Source organism: Theobroma umbraticum, unplaced genomic scaffold, assembly GCF_002168275.2.
Source record: "Theobroma umbraticum cultivar Fairchild unplaced genomic scaffold, ASM216827v3 scaffold_204.0, whole genome shotgun sequence".
Classification (NCBI taxonomy): Eukaryota; Viridiplantae; Streptophyta; class Magnoliopsida; order Malvales; family Malvaceae; genus Theobroma; species Theobroma umbraticum.
In genome coordinates this window covers 4,210,653-4,223,763 of record NW_018397267.1, presented here as the reverse complement: position 1 = coordinate 4,223,763, position 13,111 = coordinate 4,210,653, and the positions used below count along the sequence as shown (strand labels likewise).

At 37.0% G+C, this 13,111-nt stretch overlaps 2 protein-coding genes across 2 annotated transcripts; both read right to left on the bottom strand.

Moving 5' to 3' along the window:
- Positions 1–218: 218 nt before the first annotated feature.
- On the bottom strand, positions 219–5,664 carry ERD4 (Early-responsive to dehydration stress protein (ERD4)). The gene is made up of 6 exons (XM_021438204.1): positions 4,929–5,664; positions 3,555–3,703; positions 3,054–3,329; positions 1,891–2,735; positions 1,243–1,498; positions 219–850 (listed from the first exon to the last, which is right to left on the bottom strand). The coding sequence occupies exons 1-6, from the start codon at positions 5,197–5,199 to the stop codon at positions 473–475; spliced, it is 2,175 nt and encodes a 724-aa protein (XP_021293879.1). The 5' UTR covers positions 5,200–5,664; the 3' UTR covers positions 219–472.
- Positions 5,665–7,785: 2,121 nt separating this feature from the next.
- Positions 7,786–12,548, bottom strand: LOC110424447 (Galactosyltransferase family protein). Its single transcript, XM_021439010.2, has 7 exons — positions 11,002–12,548; positions 10,167–10,399; positions 9,758–10,048; positions 9,355–9,483; positions 9,016–9,189; positions 8,494–8,601; positions 7,786–8,291 (listed from the first exon to the last, which is right to left on the bottom strand). Exons 1-7 carry the CDS (start codon positions 11,906–11,908, stop codon positions 8,085–8,087), a joined length of 2,049 nt encoding a protein of 682 aa, XP_021294685.1. The 5' UTR covers positions 11,909–12,548; the 3' UTR covers positions 7,786–8,084.
- Positions 12,549–13,111: the final 563 nt, after the last annotated feature.

Sequence of the window (13,111 nt, the reverse complement as noted above, 5' to 3'; positions counted from 1 at the left end):
AACTGTGATTAGCTGAAGATAAACCATCGGATGAATTAAAGAATAAATTGTTTGCATGGATGATGTTTGCAGAATCTTGACTAGTAGTTTGCATATGGCATTTCTTAAGCTTAATCACTTGAAAATTGTTGGAGTTTTCCAAGGGAGAAGTCGATTGCAACTCTGATGAGAAAGGATGAGCATATATATAAGGAAGTTGATCTTAAATATCAAAACAGTAAGTAAAAATGGAGGAAGCTGATAAAATTGCAGTCGATGGGGTTGCAATTCGAGCCCATCCAAGCTGAAAGAAAAGAAATTCCAAGTAAAGAAATTCAAGCCAACGATTGGACGGACATGATTATGTTACAAGCAAACACTCTAACAGCATGGTTCCCTAAAGCATATTATCAACAGACTATGTTTCAGAAGAGTTGTGCCTTTTGAGACAATAAATACCAGGTTAACTCAGTGGAAATACAGAAAATATACATCAAACAAATGATCCTGTTCTTGAAACTTGAGACAAAGCATCTTCAAACTGTTCATCTTCTTGCTTCTCAGAACACAAGCTTGGTGGGATATAGGATTTGAATATCTGTTCCATCTGAGGAGTTTCCTTTAATTCTTGGCAAGCAACTTCCAGAGCTGTGTGACAAAAAGCCTTATAGAATTTCTGTCTACAGACATAGGCGAAGATCAGAGACAATATGGGAAGTGGAATTAGGATGGGAGTATAGTAGAATTTCACCACCCCAAAGTAACCCAACATAGTAGCTTGGTATAACAGCAGGGCACTGATGACTCGTGTATGCATGTGAGGCCACATTTTTCCGTAGCTCTCATATGCTGGAACATAAACTTTGAGTGCCTGTTACAAGAGAGTATAAAACTGATAAACAAAGATACTAACAGTTACCAAATTTAAAAGCTTTTCTTCAGTTTTTTTCTTTGATGCATATCATCTTCAGCTCTTAACCCCAAAAAAGCTTTAGTTCAGAAAGTTGTTCCTTTACAATGCAGAATAACTTACATTTTCCACAACTTTAATAGTAGGTTAAGGATTTGCAAGTTTTATATAGCCCGTTCTTTTAGGGAAGAATGCACTACTACGTTTAAGAAAGGTGTGGTTTTTCTGATTTGGTGAGTTGAAATAAGTAGCATTGCTCATTTTTCTGTAACATGAAACTAAACTTGAATTGTAAGAATAATAATTGCATGCAGAAAAAAGAAAGCAATTCTAAAGGCAATTGAGAGAAATACCTGATTCCGGAGAATAAGCCAACCCAAGGCAAAGTAAAGCACTCCAAATGGGATAATCACAGGCGCAATAACTGCGTAGCAGAGAACAATGGTGAGGATAAGCATGTCACCAGGAAATCTAGTGGCATAGCCAAGATCTCCAGGAAACCAAGCATCTTTTAACTCGGCTTCAGTCTTGCAAAGATATTTCCTCTTCAGATGATATATGATCAGAGGAACTATTCGAGAAAGCTCAAGCCCATAACCGACAAAGAACCTGGTGGAACCATAAAATATAAATTATGAAAGGTGGAACCAAAACCAATAAAATTCATAGAAACAGTTTTACACTTGTTACAATGCCAGCTGAAAAGAGAATTGACACTGCAAACATTTTAAATGCTGTCTAAAATGATAAAAGGAATCAAAAAAAAAGAAGAGCAATGACATAAGTAGAAGAATTTCCTTCAATAGAATATAACTTGGACGTCAAAAGGACACACAAAAGGCACAAATCCAATTCTTTTCCAACTAATTTCAACAAAAACCTATCCTTTAAATGGAGTCAGTAGAACAATTAGTCCCAAGAAAAAGAAGTATCGTTTGCTATAATAAGTTGAATTAAAAACACAGAGGGGAGAGGGTGGGGAAGTAGGTGTTGAAGCTTACTTCAGAGCCACAAATGTCAGGAAGAAAGTTGCATTGCCTGGGAGGCTTTTTGCCAGCAATTCAAAAACCCTGTTAGGATGCTTCTCGATGGTCTTGAATGTACTGAACAAAGTTCCACCAACAGTAACACCAATGAAAACATTTAACACAGTGAAATAAAAATATTTCCCAGATGCAGCCCTTACTACGTGGCTCCCAGAAGGAATTCCCTCAGTCTTAGAGAGAAACAAAAGCAACTTCGGTAATAATGCCAAAAATATAATGAGTGCAAGCTGGGGAAGATATGCCTCCAATACTGTCTTAATTGCATCCTGTTTAACAATAGGCTTCAAGAATGGGAGATATTTTTTCAGATTCGCAAGGGTTGTGAGCGCAGAAATAAAACCAATTGGAATCATATAAAAAACTATAGTCAGAAACACGACAATGTAAACAATATATTGTCGTATTATCCTTTCAAAAAACTTGATACGCAGATTGCTCCATACAAGTTGACGAGGTTCAGGAGCTTCCGTAACTGTCCATCTGTCAACCATCTGGGCATGTAGACTTTGAGCAGCAGAGGCTGCAGTTACCCGGCTGGTAAAGAAAACCAACGCAGATCGTTGCTGCTTTTCCCGGAGGGTCACCTTTTGTTCAGCTTCCAATTTTTGTGTCAGTTCATTGATCTTTTCAGTGCAGTATTCTATGCTGTCAACCTTTTTACCACAGAGACCAAGGAAGCCAGTTTTGTTGGTTGGCCTTGTCCCTGCTGAGCTGCCTTTCTTCTGGGACTCTGCATATATTGCTTCTGCGTGTGCGAGCTTCTTTTTGTATCCTTCCAACTCTCCCCAGATTTTGTCAACCTAAATTTGAACAAGATGTTTGCTTTAATTGAGTGAAATCGTATAAATGCCAAAGGAACAGAAGAAGTCAACAGAACATCTACAATGAAAAGATTGGTTCAAGATATCGGACACAGACACAATTTATCAATTGCCAAAAAGGAAAAAGAAGGAAGGAAGGAAAGGAAGTGGAAGCAGCCATAAAGAAGTCAAAATCTACTCTCAGAGCAGATGGGAAAGGGAAAAGAAGAAGGTAAGACTCGATTTCGAAGGGATCCATATAACTCATTTAATGATAACACAGCAAGGATAAACTGCATATAGATGCAAATATATTACCTCTTTGTTGTTTGTGACCACCATTGATCTGTAGAATGTCTCAGCATAGAGAGATTTAAAATATGAATCAACCTGCTCCTTTCTAGTTTGACCTTGAGTGACATCCGGCAAGTCTCTAACAAGAACAGCAAATTGCTCAGGTTTCACTTCAGGAGACATTAAAGCATTCGCTCTCAGTGCAGAAACATGTTTGTAAGCCTTCCAGGAAAGGAAATAGGTGACAACAGAGATCCAGTAGGTGGCTATCAGGAATGCCCACAACCTTGGACTCTTCTCCTGTATAGACATCAAGAAACAGACTTGTATATCAAAATACTGTGAGAAGGTTGTATGTTTGGCAGGATGATATAAGCTGCTACGAAAACACAATAAAAGATTCTTTTTCTAACAGTTCTAGCTTATCAAAATAGTATAGTATATCTGAATCATATCAGAAACCACAAGCACTGAAATATTAAAAGAACAATTTCTTCCAGTTCATGAAAATGTTATATAGCTTACTTCAATATTTGCCATTGACAGCTTGTCAAGGTCACTGAAAGTCCCATTGCTTGTTGTCTTTGAGTTTTTCTTTACACCATCATCAGTTGCAGCAACAGGTAGAAGAGCTGGAAGCAGTACAATGCCAGACAAAACCAATATTCCCAATACTGGCACATTGATCAGGATACAAGAATTTCAGAATTTGTCTGCTTTTACCATCAAAATATTTTATATTGAATGTATCATTGAACCAGTCTCTAGCATATTATTTTCTTTCAGACACTTTAACTTGCATATAATGTACATTTAAGTGAACATTTTCTTCCTTACATCAAGCCAAGCAATGGTCAGGATCAAAAAGCAACAACTGGTTGATATTTCCATAGAAAATTAACTTCGACGACCACATTTAAGACTAAAGAAACAAAAGAAATTATGCCTAGGAAATGAGAAAATGTTCTAAGCTTGACCCACTGAGAAACATTAATTTGGTCACTTCATTGAATCAGCAGGTGGATAATTTATCAAATCTAGATAGTGATTTGGTGAATACCATAGAGTTCCCAGCTGGATCTTCCTTTTGTTGGGAAACTTTGATTCTTGTAACGATGAGTCCCCAGAAAACCTCACATACCTAATTGTATCAGTCCGAACAACATAGATCCTATAATTCCTTACCTTAATTGGAAGGCAAAATGATTCCCAGAACCCCATCAAGTTTCAGGTAGTCATAAGCACCAAAAAAACTCAGCATAATGACTAATTCCAAGACAACTACATGGTTCATGGTAATTTACTTGTTATGTTTGCCTGTAAACAAAATTAAATTCTTTTTTTACCAGCATTTTGATCAGTAACTAGATGTTCTCTGCACTGATTTAGTTGTTTTCATACATTGTTTAAACAAACCAAAGCCCTTGTACAGCTAAACTAGCACAATTTCAGGTATGACAAATGAGATTATTAAGTATATTTGACTTCTAAACACGAATCTCATTAAAATAGAAAACAAAACCGTCCAGAAAGAGAAACAGAGAAAGTCAATATAGAATTCACTGCAGAAGAAGTTTCCAAAAAGCAACTTGCCAACTTTGGAAGTAAATCATATTATGCAAATCGCCCTAAAAAACAACAAACCAACAAATATTAGCCTATTTTCAAGGCCAAAGAAAACTAGTAATCAAATCAATCAACATAAAAATTCAAACAACCCCTAAACTAAACCTCATAAAAGAAACACAAACAGATCTCAGTCTCAAAACAGAAGAAAGAAAGAAGAAACAAAAAGGAAACAAATAACCAAACTAACTGAAAGAGAAAAACAACATTTGTACATAAGATTCACACGTGTGATTAAAAAAAAAAAAGAGACAAAAGGGTAGAGACAAAAACCAGTGCTCAAGAACACAAAGTAGACGGCAGTGTCAATCCCAGACATGTCGATGACATTCTGTTCACTAGAAGACAAGGCTTCCCCTATCCAAGCAAAAGGGTTTCGTGTCCTTGACCCGCCTTCCCAGGGTTCCAAACCTTTCAAGATCCGGTTTGGATAATACACCACCGCGTTTCCTTGCCTTGTCGAAAGCCAAGCAAAGAGCAGCATCAAAACTATGAATATTACAAAGGACGTCCCTAAGGACGTTAAAAAGGAACTAAAATCCATCTGGGGTTTTGCCTAAAAACCAAACAAACAGCTTCTTCCGCTTCCCCTGTTTTTTCTCACTCTGCTATGTGAAGGAAGATGAAGGAACTGTAGTAATAGCCGTTAAAAAGGGTGATAAAGTAACCGTCAAGAAATGGAGAAAAAACGAAAGAGGAAAGGATTTATATTAGAAACAAGAAAAAGAATTGACAGCTTTTAATAGGAAAATATCTGCCAAAGTACTGGGGTTCGGATTAGCTGTTTGTGGGGTACGGCTTCCTGGTTTCCGTGGGGTTTCCGTGGGGATTCTATCTCTCTCTCTCTCTGCTGTTGCCTTTTTTCTTCTTTGTTTTAATGCAAAGATTTATACGAGATCTGTGCTTCAAAGCGGATTTGATGGAAAGATGGTAGTCAGTCAGGGTTCAAGACAACAATGTGTTACCCTTACGATTACAGTTAAGTAGGTTTGTAACTGTAAAATACTATATTGCCATCTTTTTTAGGTCTAAGTCTAAACTCTCTCTCTCTCTCTCTCTACATATACACACACACACACATATATATATATATATATATATGTCTAAGTGAAAGGCTCGGTTTTCCACTTCTGCTGCTTTCATGTAGGCAAATCTGTCGGTAAGAAACGAAAAAGGAGAAAAAAGAAATTGATAATGATACCCTTTGAATTTTCATACGTCAAAATATTATGAAAACCCTTAGCAAAAACAAATTCATGTTGATTCTCTTAGATATATTAACAAATTAACTTACCAATCATCTATATTGACGGAGTGATCGATATTTACTTGTAGTCAACATCAAATCTTGGGTACTAACAAATTCTTTTTATAAATGAATAAAACTAATAATGTAAACTATATCAGATGGTAATTTAATAAGGAAAAAAAGTGATGAAGTTCTCTAAGCTATATTATATGAAGATCTCAACGTTAAAAAAAAAAGCCTGCAAAAGTCTCTTACCAAAATTCAGAGCGCCCTGGCAAGTACAAATCTAAGGTGTGGCTTTTCTATAAGTAGAAGGCTTTAAACTTTTTATTTCAATAAACTTAATTTTAAAAAAGAATAAAACAAAAAAAAGCTGTCTTAAAGATTCGTCACAGAACCTTATCCACTAAGACATTTGTGTGACTCAGAAATTCCCACCTCACTCTAATTTTATTATCCAAAAATAAAGTCTTTTTATTTTATCTTTTTCTAGCTATACAACGCCCCGACATCAAACGAAAGCTACTCTCCGCATGAAAGTTACACGTGTTAATCTGTATCCGCTCAATCCTTTTCCCATCAGCATCAGCGAGCAGCGAGTACGGTGTCCGAATTTACTCCTGGCGAGTAGAGATGGCTTTCGCCACCAATTTGAAAAAGACACGTGGAAGGAAAAAATGGGACACGGATTTCATTTCCAAGTAGGACACGTGGCGAGCTGTCGGCGCTGCCGACAATGTGATGGGGATGTATATTTTAACTGTCGCGGGTGGAAGGCACGAGAGCGGAGATCCGTTGGACATATTTTGCTTGATGAGAAGAGCAGGTCGAAGAGTGGAACGTGGCGGGGCCAGATGGAGAGTGGGGGCCACCTACTTGTGCAGATATGTAAGAGTTAAGAATGTTAGTTGGTGAAAGGGAAAGGACTACGGAGTGGAAAATATCCTCTGTGTTTTGGGATGAGAAATCCTACCATAAAATAAAGTAACATTACAAATTTTCTTAAAGGAAAAGACGCAAGAAAAAGAAGAATTTGGTCCTTTACATGTGATCCATGATTAATCTGACTGGGATTGGGACGAGCGGTATCATTGAATTTTATATAATAAGTAAAGTAAAAACGTTTTGCCAAACAAAATGCAAAAGGGGGTAGCAATGCAAAAGTGGCCAAGCCCGTGGGGTCTATATGTGGGTGGCTTTTCATTTAATTGAAAGATACAATTAGATGGTCTTGAAAGCGTAATACAGACGTAAATCAAAAGGAGAGAACCATTCCAGGCCAGCTGAGCAGTTGTGTAGGTTGGCACATTATGAGACTTGGCTCCAAGGCAAGGCAACCTTACCTTGGGCCGGGGCTTTTCAATTCCATCCATGACAGCAACAAACTCTAATCATGCAATGCAGTGCAACGTAAAGATTGTCTTCAGTTCACAGGCTCTTCTCTTCTTCAACAATGATATGCTTCTTTGACTCCATTTTTTATTCCCTACGAGAAACGCTATTTCATTCCTTTTGTTTTGTTGTTTGTCGGATGATAAATGCTCGACCCTTTGCTTTTTTACTAATGCTGCTTCGGCTGTGAGCGTAGGAGTAGTATTCAGTCGTAGGATTTGCCTTTCGCTTTTCTGAAAAGCTTAGATTGGATTTTCTTTGCTGGTATACTATAATGATAAAATCTTTCGAATTTTCATCAGTATATTTACCAAATAATGTGAAGTAACGAATATTAAAATACACTTCCTTTGTCTTGGGACTTGGGCAGTCATACGCTATCTTTGTCCTCGATTATCTGGCTTTGGATATGAAGTAGGGGCAAACGTAATTGTTATTCAGATTACTGCAGGATCGGAAGTGGATTTAACCAAAATTATAGACCTATAATATTTAGGAAAAGCAATTAAAGAAAGGTTTTTTGTATGCAACAAAACTAGGAACGACTTGAATTTTCATCATGGTATAAGAATATACTTTCTACAATTAGCCTTGTTCTTCCAATTCAAGTCGAACGGCCTACTTATCAGATGTGACAGATTACATGGATCAATCTGTATCTCAACACTTAAACCCTCTAGAGCTCACTTCAATGGACAAAACTTGGGAGAGGGATGAAAATACATGGGTGAGGACGGTGCTACGTGCATGGATAAAATCAACTTATAGAAAGCAAGAGCCGCCTGCTGTCATCTGAAGTTGCAGCAGTGTGCCAGACCTCTCGACAGCTTGTCCCAAAGACAAATCATCTGTCTTGGGGATTGGTAATGTGCAGTGTAATAGTCTACCATGCATCCGTATTGACAGAACTTCCAGCTGTGGGAGTACTGGACAGTCGTGGAACTGTTAAATTGTTCAACCCACATTCCCATACTCACATCCTCCATCTTGAAAAGCTGCCAATATATACAAAAATGGTGTTGGTCAAACTGATGAAGCAGATTGGAAGACAACAAAGCTATTTTTAACACCAAAAGAGATATAGGAAGAAAAGAAGGGGGTTGAAATAAAATATTTACATTTTTTTCCCAAAAAAGTAAAGAACCAGACAATCTTCAGGGAAAGCAGAGTCAATGAGAATTTTTCAATACAACTAACCCTTAATTTTCGATTGCCATGTTGTGAGATAATAAATTTGGCAATATCACAGGAAATAATATATCCAGGTCCATTTGCATAGGGAGGATAAACTTCTTCCGGCCACTCCTGTAACATCAGACAACAATCACAGAGAAACAGGTTCAGTAAAGGAGTTCGCAGCATTTAACTAAATTCTTGAAGGAACAGCTCCAAGTTGCCTAAGAGTGTATTTAATTTCAACTTCTTAGAATGCCTCAGAACAACAAAGTCAATGGTAAAGACATTTTAGAACAAGAAAAGCAATTAACAATTTTTAACCACAAAAATATGAGCTTAAAGAAACCACACCAAGTGATATCATCATTATGCAGCTTCTTATGATTAAACCAACATAAACAATTTAAGAATTCAGACACAACTTTGCATTTTGCAACTGAAAATAGGACATAAAATGAAAGTGAGCATGGCCTATCAAAATGGAGAAGACATCACAAGGGAAAATCAAAAAAAGTCCACGAAACTCATATATACTACACATACCTCATAAGTGACAGCCCATTTTCCATTTCTCAAAGGACGATGCAGGAGGTTGAGATTACCCATATAAAGTGACTTTTTGGGAGGAATGCCATCAATTTCTTTCAAGACAGTATCAACTCTAACAAATGTGTCATCATCACATTTCATGATGTAAGCAGCCGAAACATTCAGCACCTGCATGTGCATAGAGAAGATTTCAATATCAGAATAACCTTTAAAAGAAATTCAACCCACCAGAACACATAAATACAGGTAAAACATATTCATGAGGAAGACTCAGAGAATCAAGAATGACCTTTCAAAGAAATGAAATGAAAGAGGGATACATCATTAACTCACCCCAAACTCACAAATTGCAATAGTTTTAAGAACCACAAGCTCATAGCGGTCCATAAATGGCAAAATCACAATATCGCCAAAATAAGCTGCCTCCTTCTTCAGCACTGCATTAACCTCCTTCCTCGTATTCTGCAATTTATAGCATTAATAATTAGAGACAAAAAGAAGTGAGATAAACAATAACATTGATGGCTAGAGAGGAATGTCTAAAAAAAGGACAGCCATTCAAGAACAAGAAAGAGTATATTAATAGATAAAAGCCAGACCGCCAACACACATACCAGCAATTTTTTCTTTAATCTCATGGAGATATTTGCAAAACAAAATGAAATTAGCATGCATAACACTTCAGGTATTTAAAATGATCTTCATTTCCAAAGAAATTTAAATGCAGAAACCATACCAGTGCAACAAAGAACCGGACCACTACATTTGAAGACTTGATGGCCGAAGATTGCATCCAAGTTTTTCTTACAGCCATGCGTTCGGCAAAGTGATTGGTAGCAGACAGAACCCCAATAAAAAGTTGAATAGATCCCCTAGGCAAAGGATATGCTTTCCATTTTGGTGACAACTCCAATACTCTTTGGGGAGAGAAACTTGGATGAGAGGTGGGAAGAGAGGTTGCATAAACTGAATGAACATCCACATCTCCTTTTATGGCCAGCCCTGTTGCATCTTCAAGAGAAAAACCCTGGTAGCACAGTGTAATCATAGCATAAGATTTCCTAGGCAAACTTGAACCATGAAAGTTAGATGCATTGATCTAAGCATAAACATCACTTTTTCTCAAATTTAACATAGTAACATACTGTCCGATATGGAAATGAAGTCACGTGTCGACCCCCGACGTTAATATGGTATCCATCAACAGCAGCACGCAGGGTCAGGATAAATAGTCTACCCTCTGCAAAAGGAAACGGCCAGGTAACTTCCGGTTTCTGTTCCCGCCCAATGAACCGTTTGAACCAAGAGGTTGTCTTGGACTCTTTTGAGTCTGCAACATCATCCCGAATCCATTTTTCACATCTTCGATGTCCATCAACTGACAAAAATATAGGCACTTCATAAATGTACTTGAAATTTTTAAAAAATCAAACACTCAAAAAAATGGAAGACATGATTTGAACAACTCCAAAAATATATACATGAAAGCTCTCTCACCCACATGCAAATACTACACATGAAAGCTCTAGCCTGTAGTTGCATGAGAACACAGGCGCAACAAAGTGGTTCAAGTGTAAACACTTCCCTGTAAATTACCGGCTTACATGCCTTTCTCTAATACTCCTAGTAACCATAATCTTTCTATTGAAATACCATTGAAACATTTAAGAAAAGATAAGAATCTTTCTAGATAATTCCAAGCAATAATCATTGATATATTAAGGGAATTGAATGCATCCTATAGACCAGTAGAATAGTGAAGTTTCCACCATGTTCTTGTTTCTTGACATGTAGTCACAACTTTATTTATCACCTCATTGTGCGACACAAAACTGGCATTGGCCTGGCTTATTTTCAAACAGTTAAAAACTCAGTAATTCTTTTATTCCTCCCAAAATTAATGCATGATGAATTTAAGTTGAAAAATAAAAAAGAAACGGAGAAAAAAATAAAATCACTTGATGCTTAATAAAATTTTACCCAGCATGTCTTCATCATCCTTGGACCGTAAACCATCACACCTTTGAGCTGTACCCCATTGCATTCTATAGCATGTGTTGTGCTCAATGACTGGCCGGCGGCTCCAATCTCCTTTCAGTCGAGGATTCAAATGCAAAATTTTTGGTGGATCCTCGCCATCCACAGACTTTAAGCCTTGCAATTCAACCATAAACTGTGAGACCATTACTAGGCCATCACCAAGCCTCAATTTTGCAAGCTGGGGTACAAACTCCTGATGAGCATATCGGGGTGTTCCCACGACTGTAATTGAAGAACCCGCTTTAAGCCCACATGGAAGGAACATTAGCCTGTCTCCACTTGCCAAATCTTCTCCACTTACAGATAACCATGAAGGACAGGACTCAGGCTTCCCATCAAACAAAGAATTCTGTCCAATCTCCTTTCCATCAAACTTATCCACTTCTTCCCATGCCTTTAATCCCAACGTCCAAGCCTCATCAGCCATTCTCTCAAGCACTGACAACTCACTAGTTTTATTCATTCGCCGCATAATCTCACCTGTTATTCGACCATATCGATGCTGAAGCGGCTTTATAGGCTGTAGTCTACCTTTCCCTTCCTCCAAAGGTTCCTTGCTAGGCCTCAAAGGTGCATCCTGGTTTAAATTATCTTCTAATTTCCGGTGAAATGTATCTTTATAGACAGAATTAACCAATGGTTTATTCAAATCAGCATCATTAACATCCCCAACCACTTTCCCATCCAATTCATCATAGCTACCATCCCCACTCAAAACTGCTGCTATCTCCAAAAAATGCGGAAACTTAAAAGCAATGAAAATTAAGTATAACCCTCCTATGCCCAACAAGAAATGAGACAACTTGAACCTCCTCCCAGTGGTAAGTTCACTCTTTACCCTCTTCATCTTACAATACCCAACAAACAAAACCACACAATAAACTTCATAAAACCTAAAAATAACTCAAATCCATTTCTCTAAGCAGGCAAAGAACCATCGAAACAAGCAAAACCCAGATTCATGCAAACCTTAGAAATTCACACCTTTATTTAGCCTATCAAATTAGATCAACAAAACCCTAATATTTTTCCAACAAAACAAAAAAGAAAAATCAAACCTTGTTCCTCCAAATCAGCCAATATCGCAATTAAACAATATTTGGGAACCAAGATTTGATCCTTTCAACAACGTAGAAGCCAAGCTCCTTAACATTTCACCAGCATTCTTGAAACGGGTTCGATCTCAAGAAAGAAGAAAAACAAAAACTTAGAGATTAAGGTAAAGAAAAATGTACATTGTTAGAGTTTCTCTCTTAACAAGACCTTGAAGACCAAAAAACTAAAGCAGAGAAAAAGAGAGATGGCTACAGTGTAATCTGTAACGTGTGTAACGGTGAAAGTTAACAAGACCTTGAAGACCCAAAAACCAAAGCAGAGAAAAAGAGAGATGGCGACACTGTAATCTGTAACGTGTGTAAGGGCGAAAGAAATGGAAACTGCCAGGTAAAATAAGTGAAAGTTGAAGGACTTAACTGGAAAAAATAATTTATGGGAAATCTATTGAAGTGGAAGGGATGTAATGGATGGAATCTCTTCTTGATATAAAAATGGCTTTTTTATTATTTATTATTCTAAATTTGATACAATTGTGGGGTTCATGATCAGGTTCAGCACCTTAAAATACTATTATAAATTTTAACCCTTTATTATTGGGTTTTTTTTTTGAAGTTTTAATGACTACATGGTTTTAGGATTAGGGTGCTTTAATTTTTAGTTCTGAGCAACTAATTTCTACAGGGCAAGAAAATTTATGCCTTTTCCCTATAACAATTGCTAGTCCTTTTTTATTGTCCTTTTTGGCTCAAAAACAATTAATCCAACTATATACATTTGTATACATGAAATTGCTATTAATGGGAAGTATTGATTCATGCATGCATCACATGATGTTAAGAGACATGGTGCACAAAGAAGGAAATATGTAATTATTCTGCCATTTTATCATTTACTTTTATTTTATTGTAATTTTTAGGAAAATAAAATATAAATAATACAAAGGAAATAATAATATTGATTAGTGAAGGTGGAAAAAAATTAAATAAAAAACTTA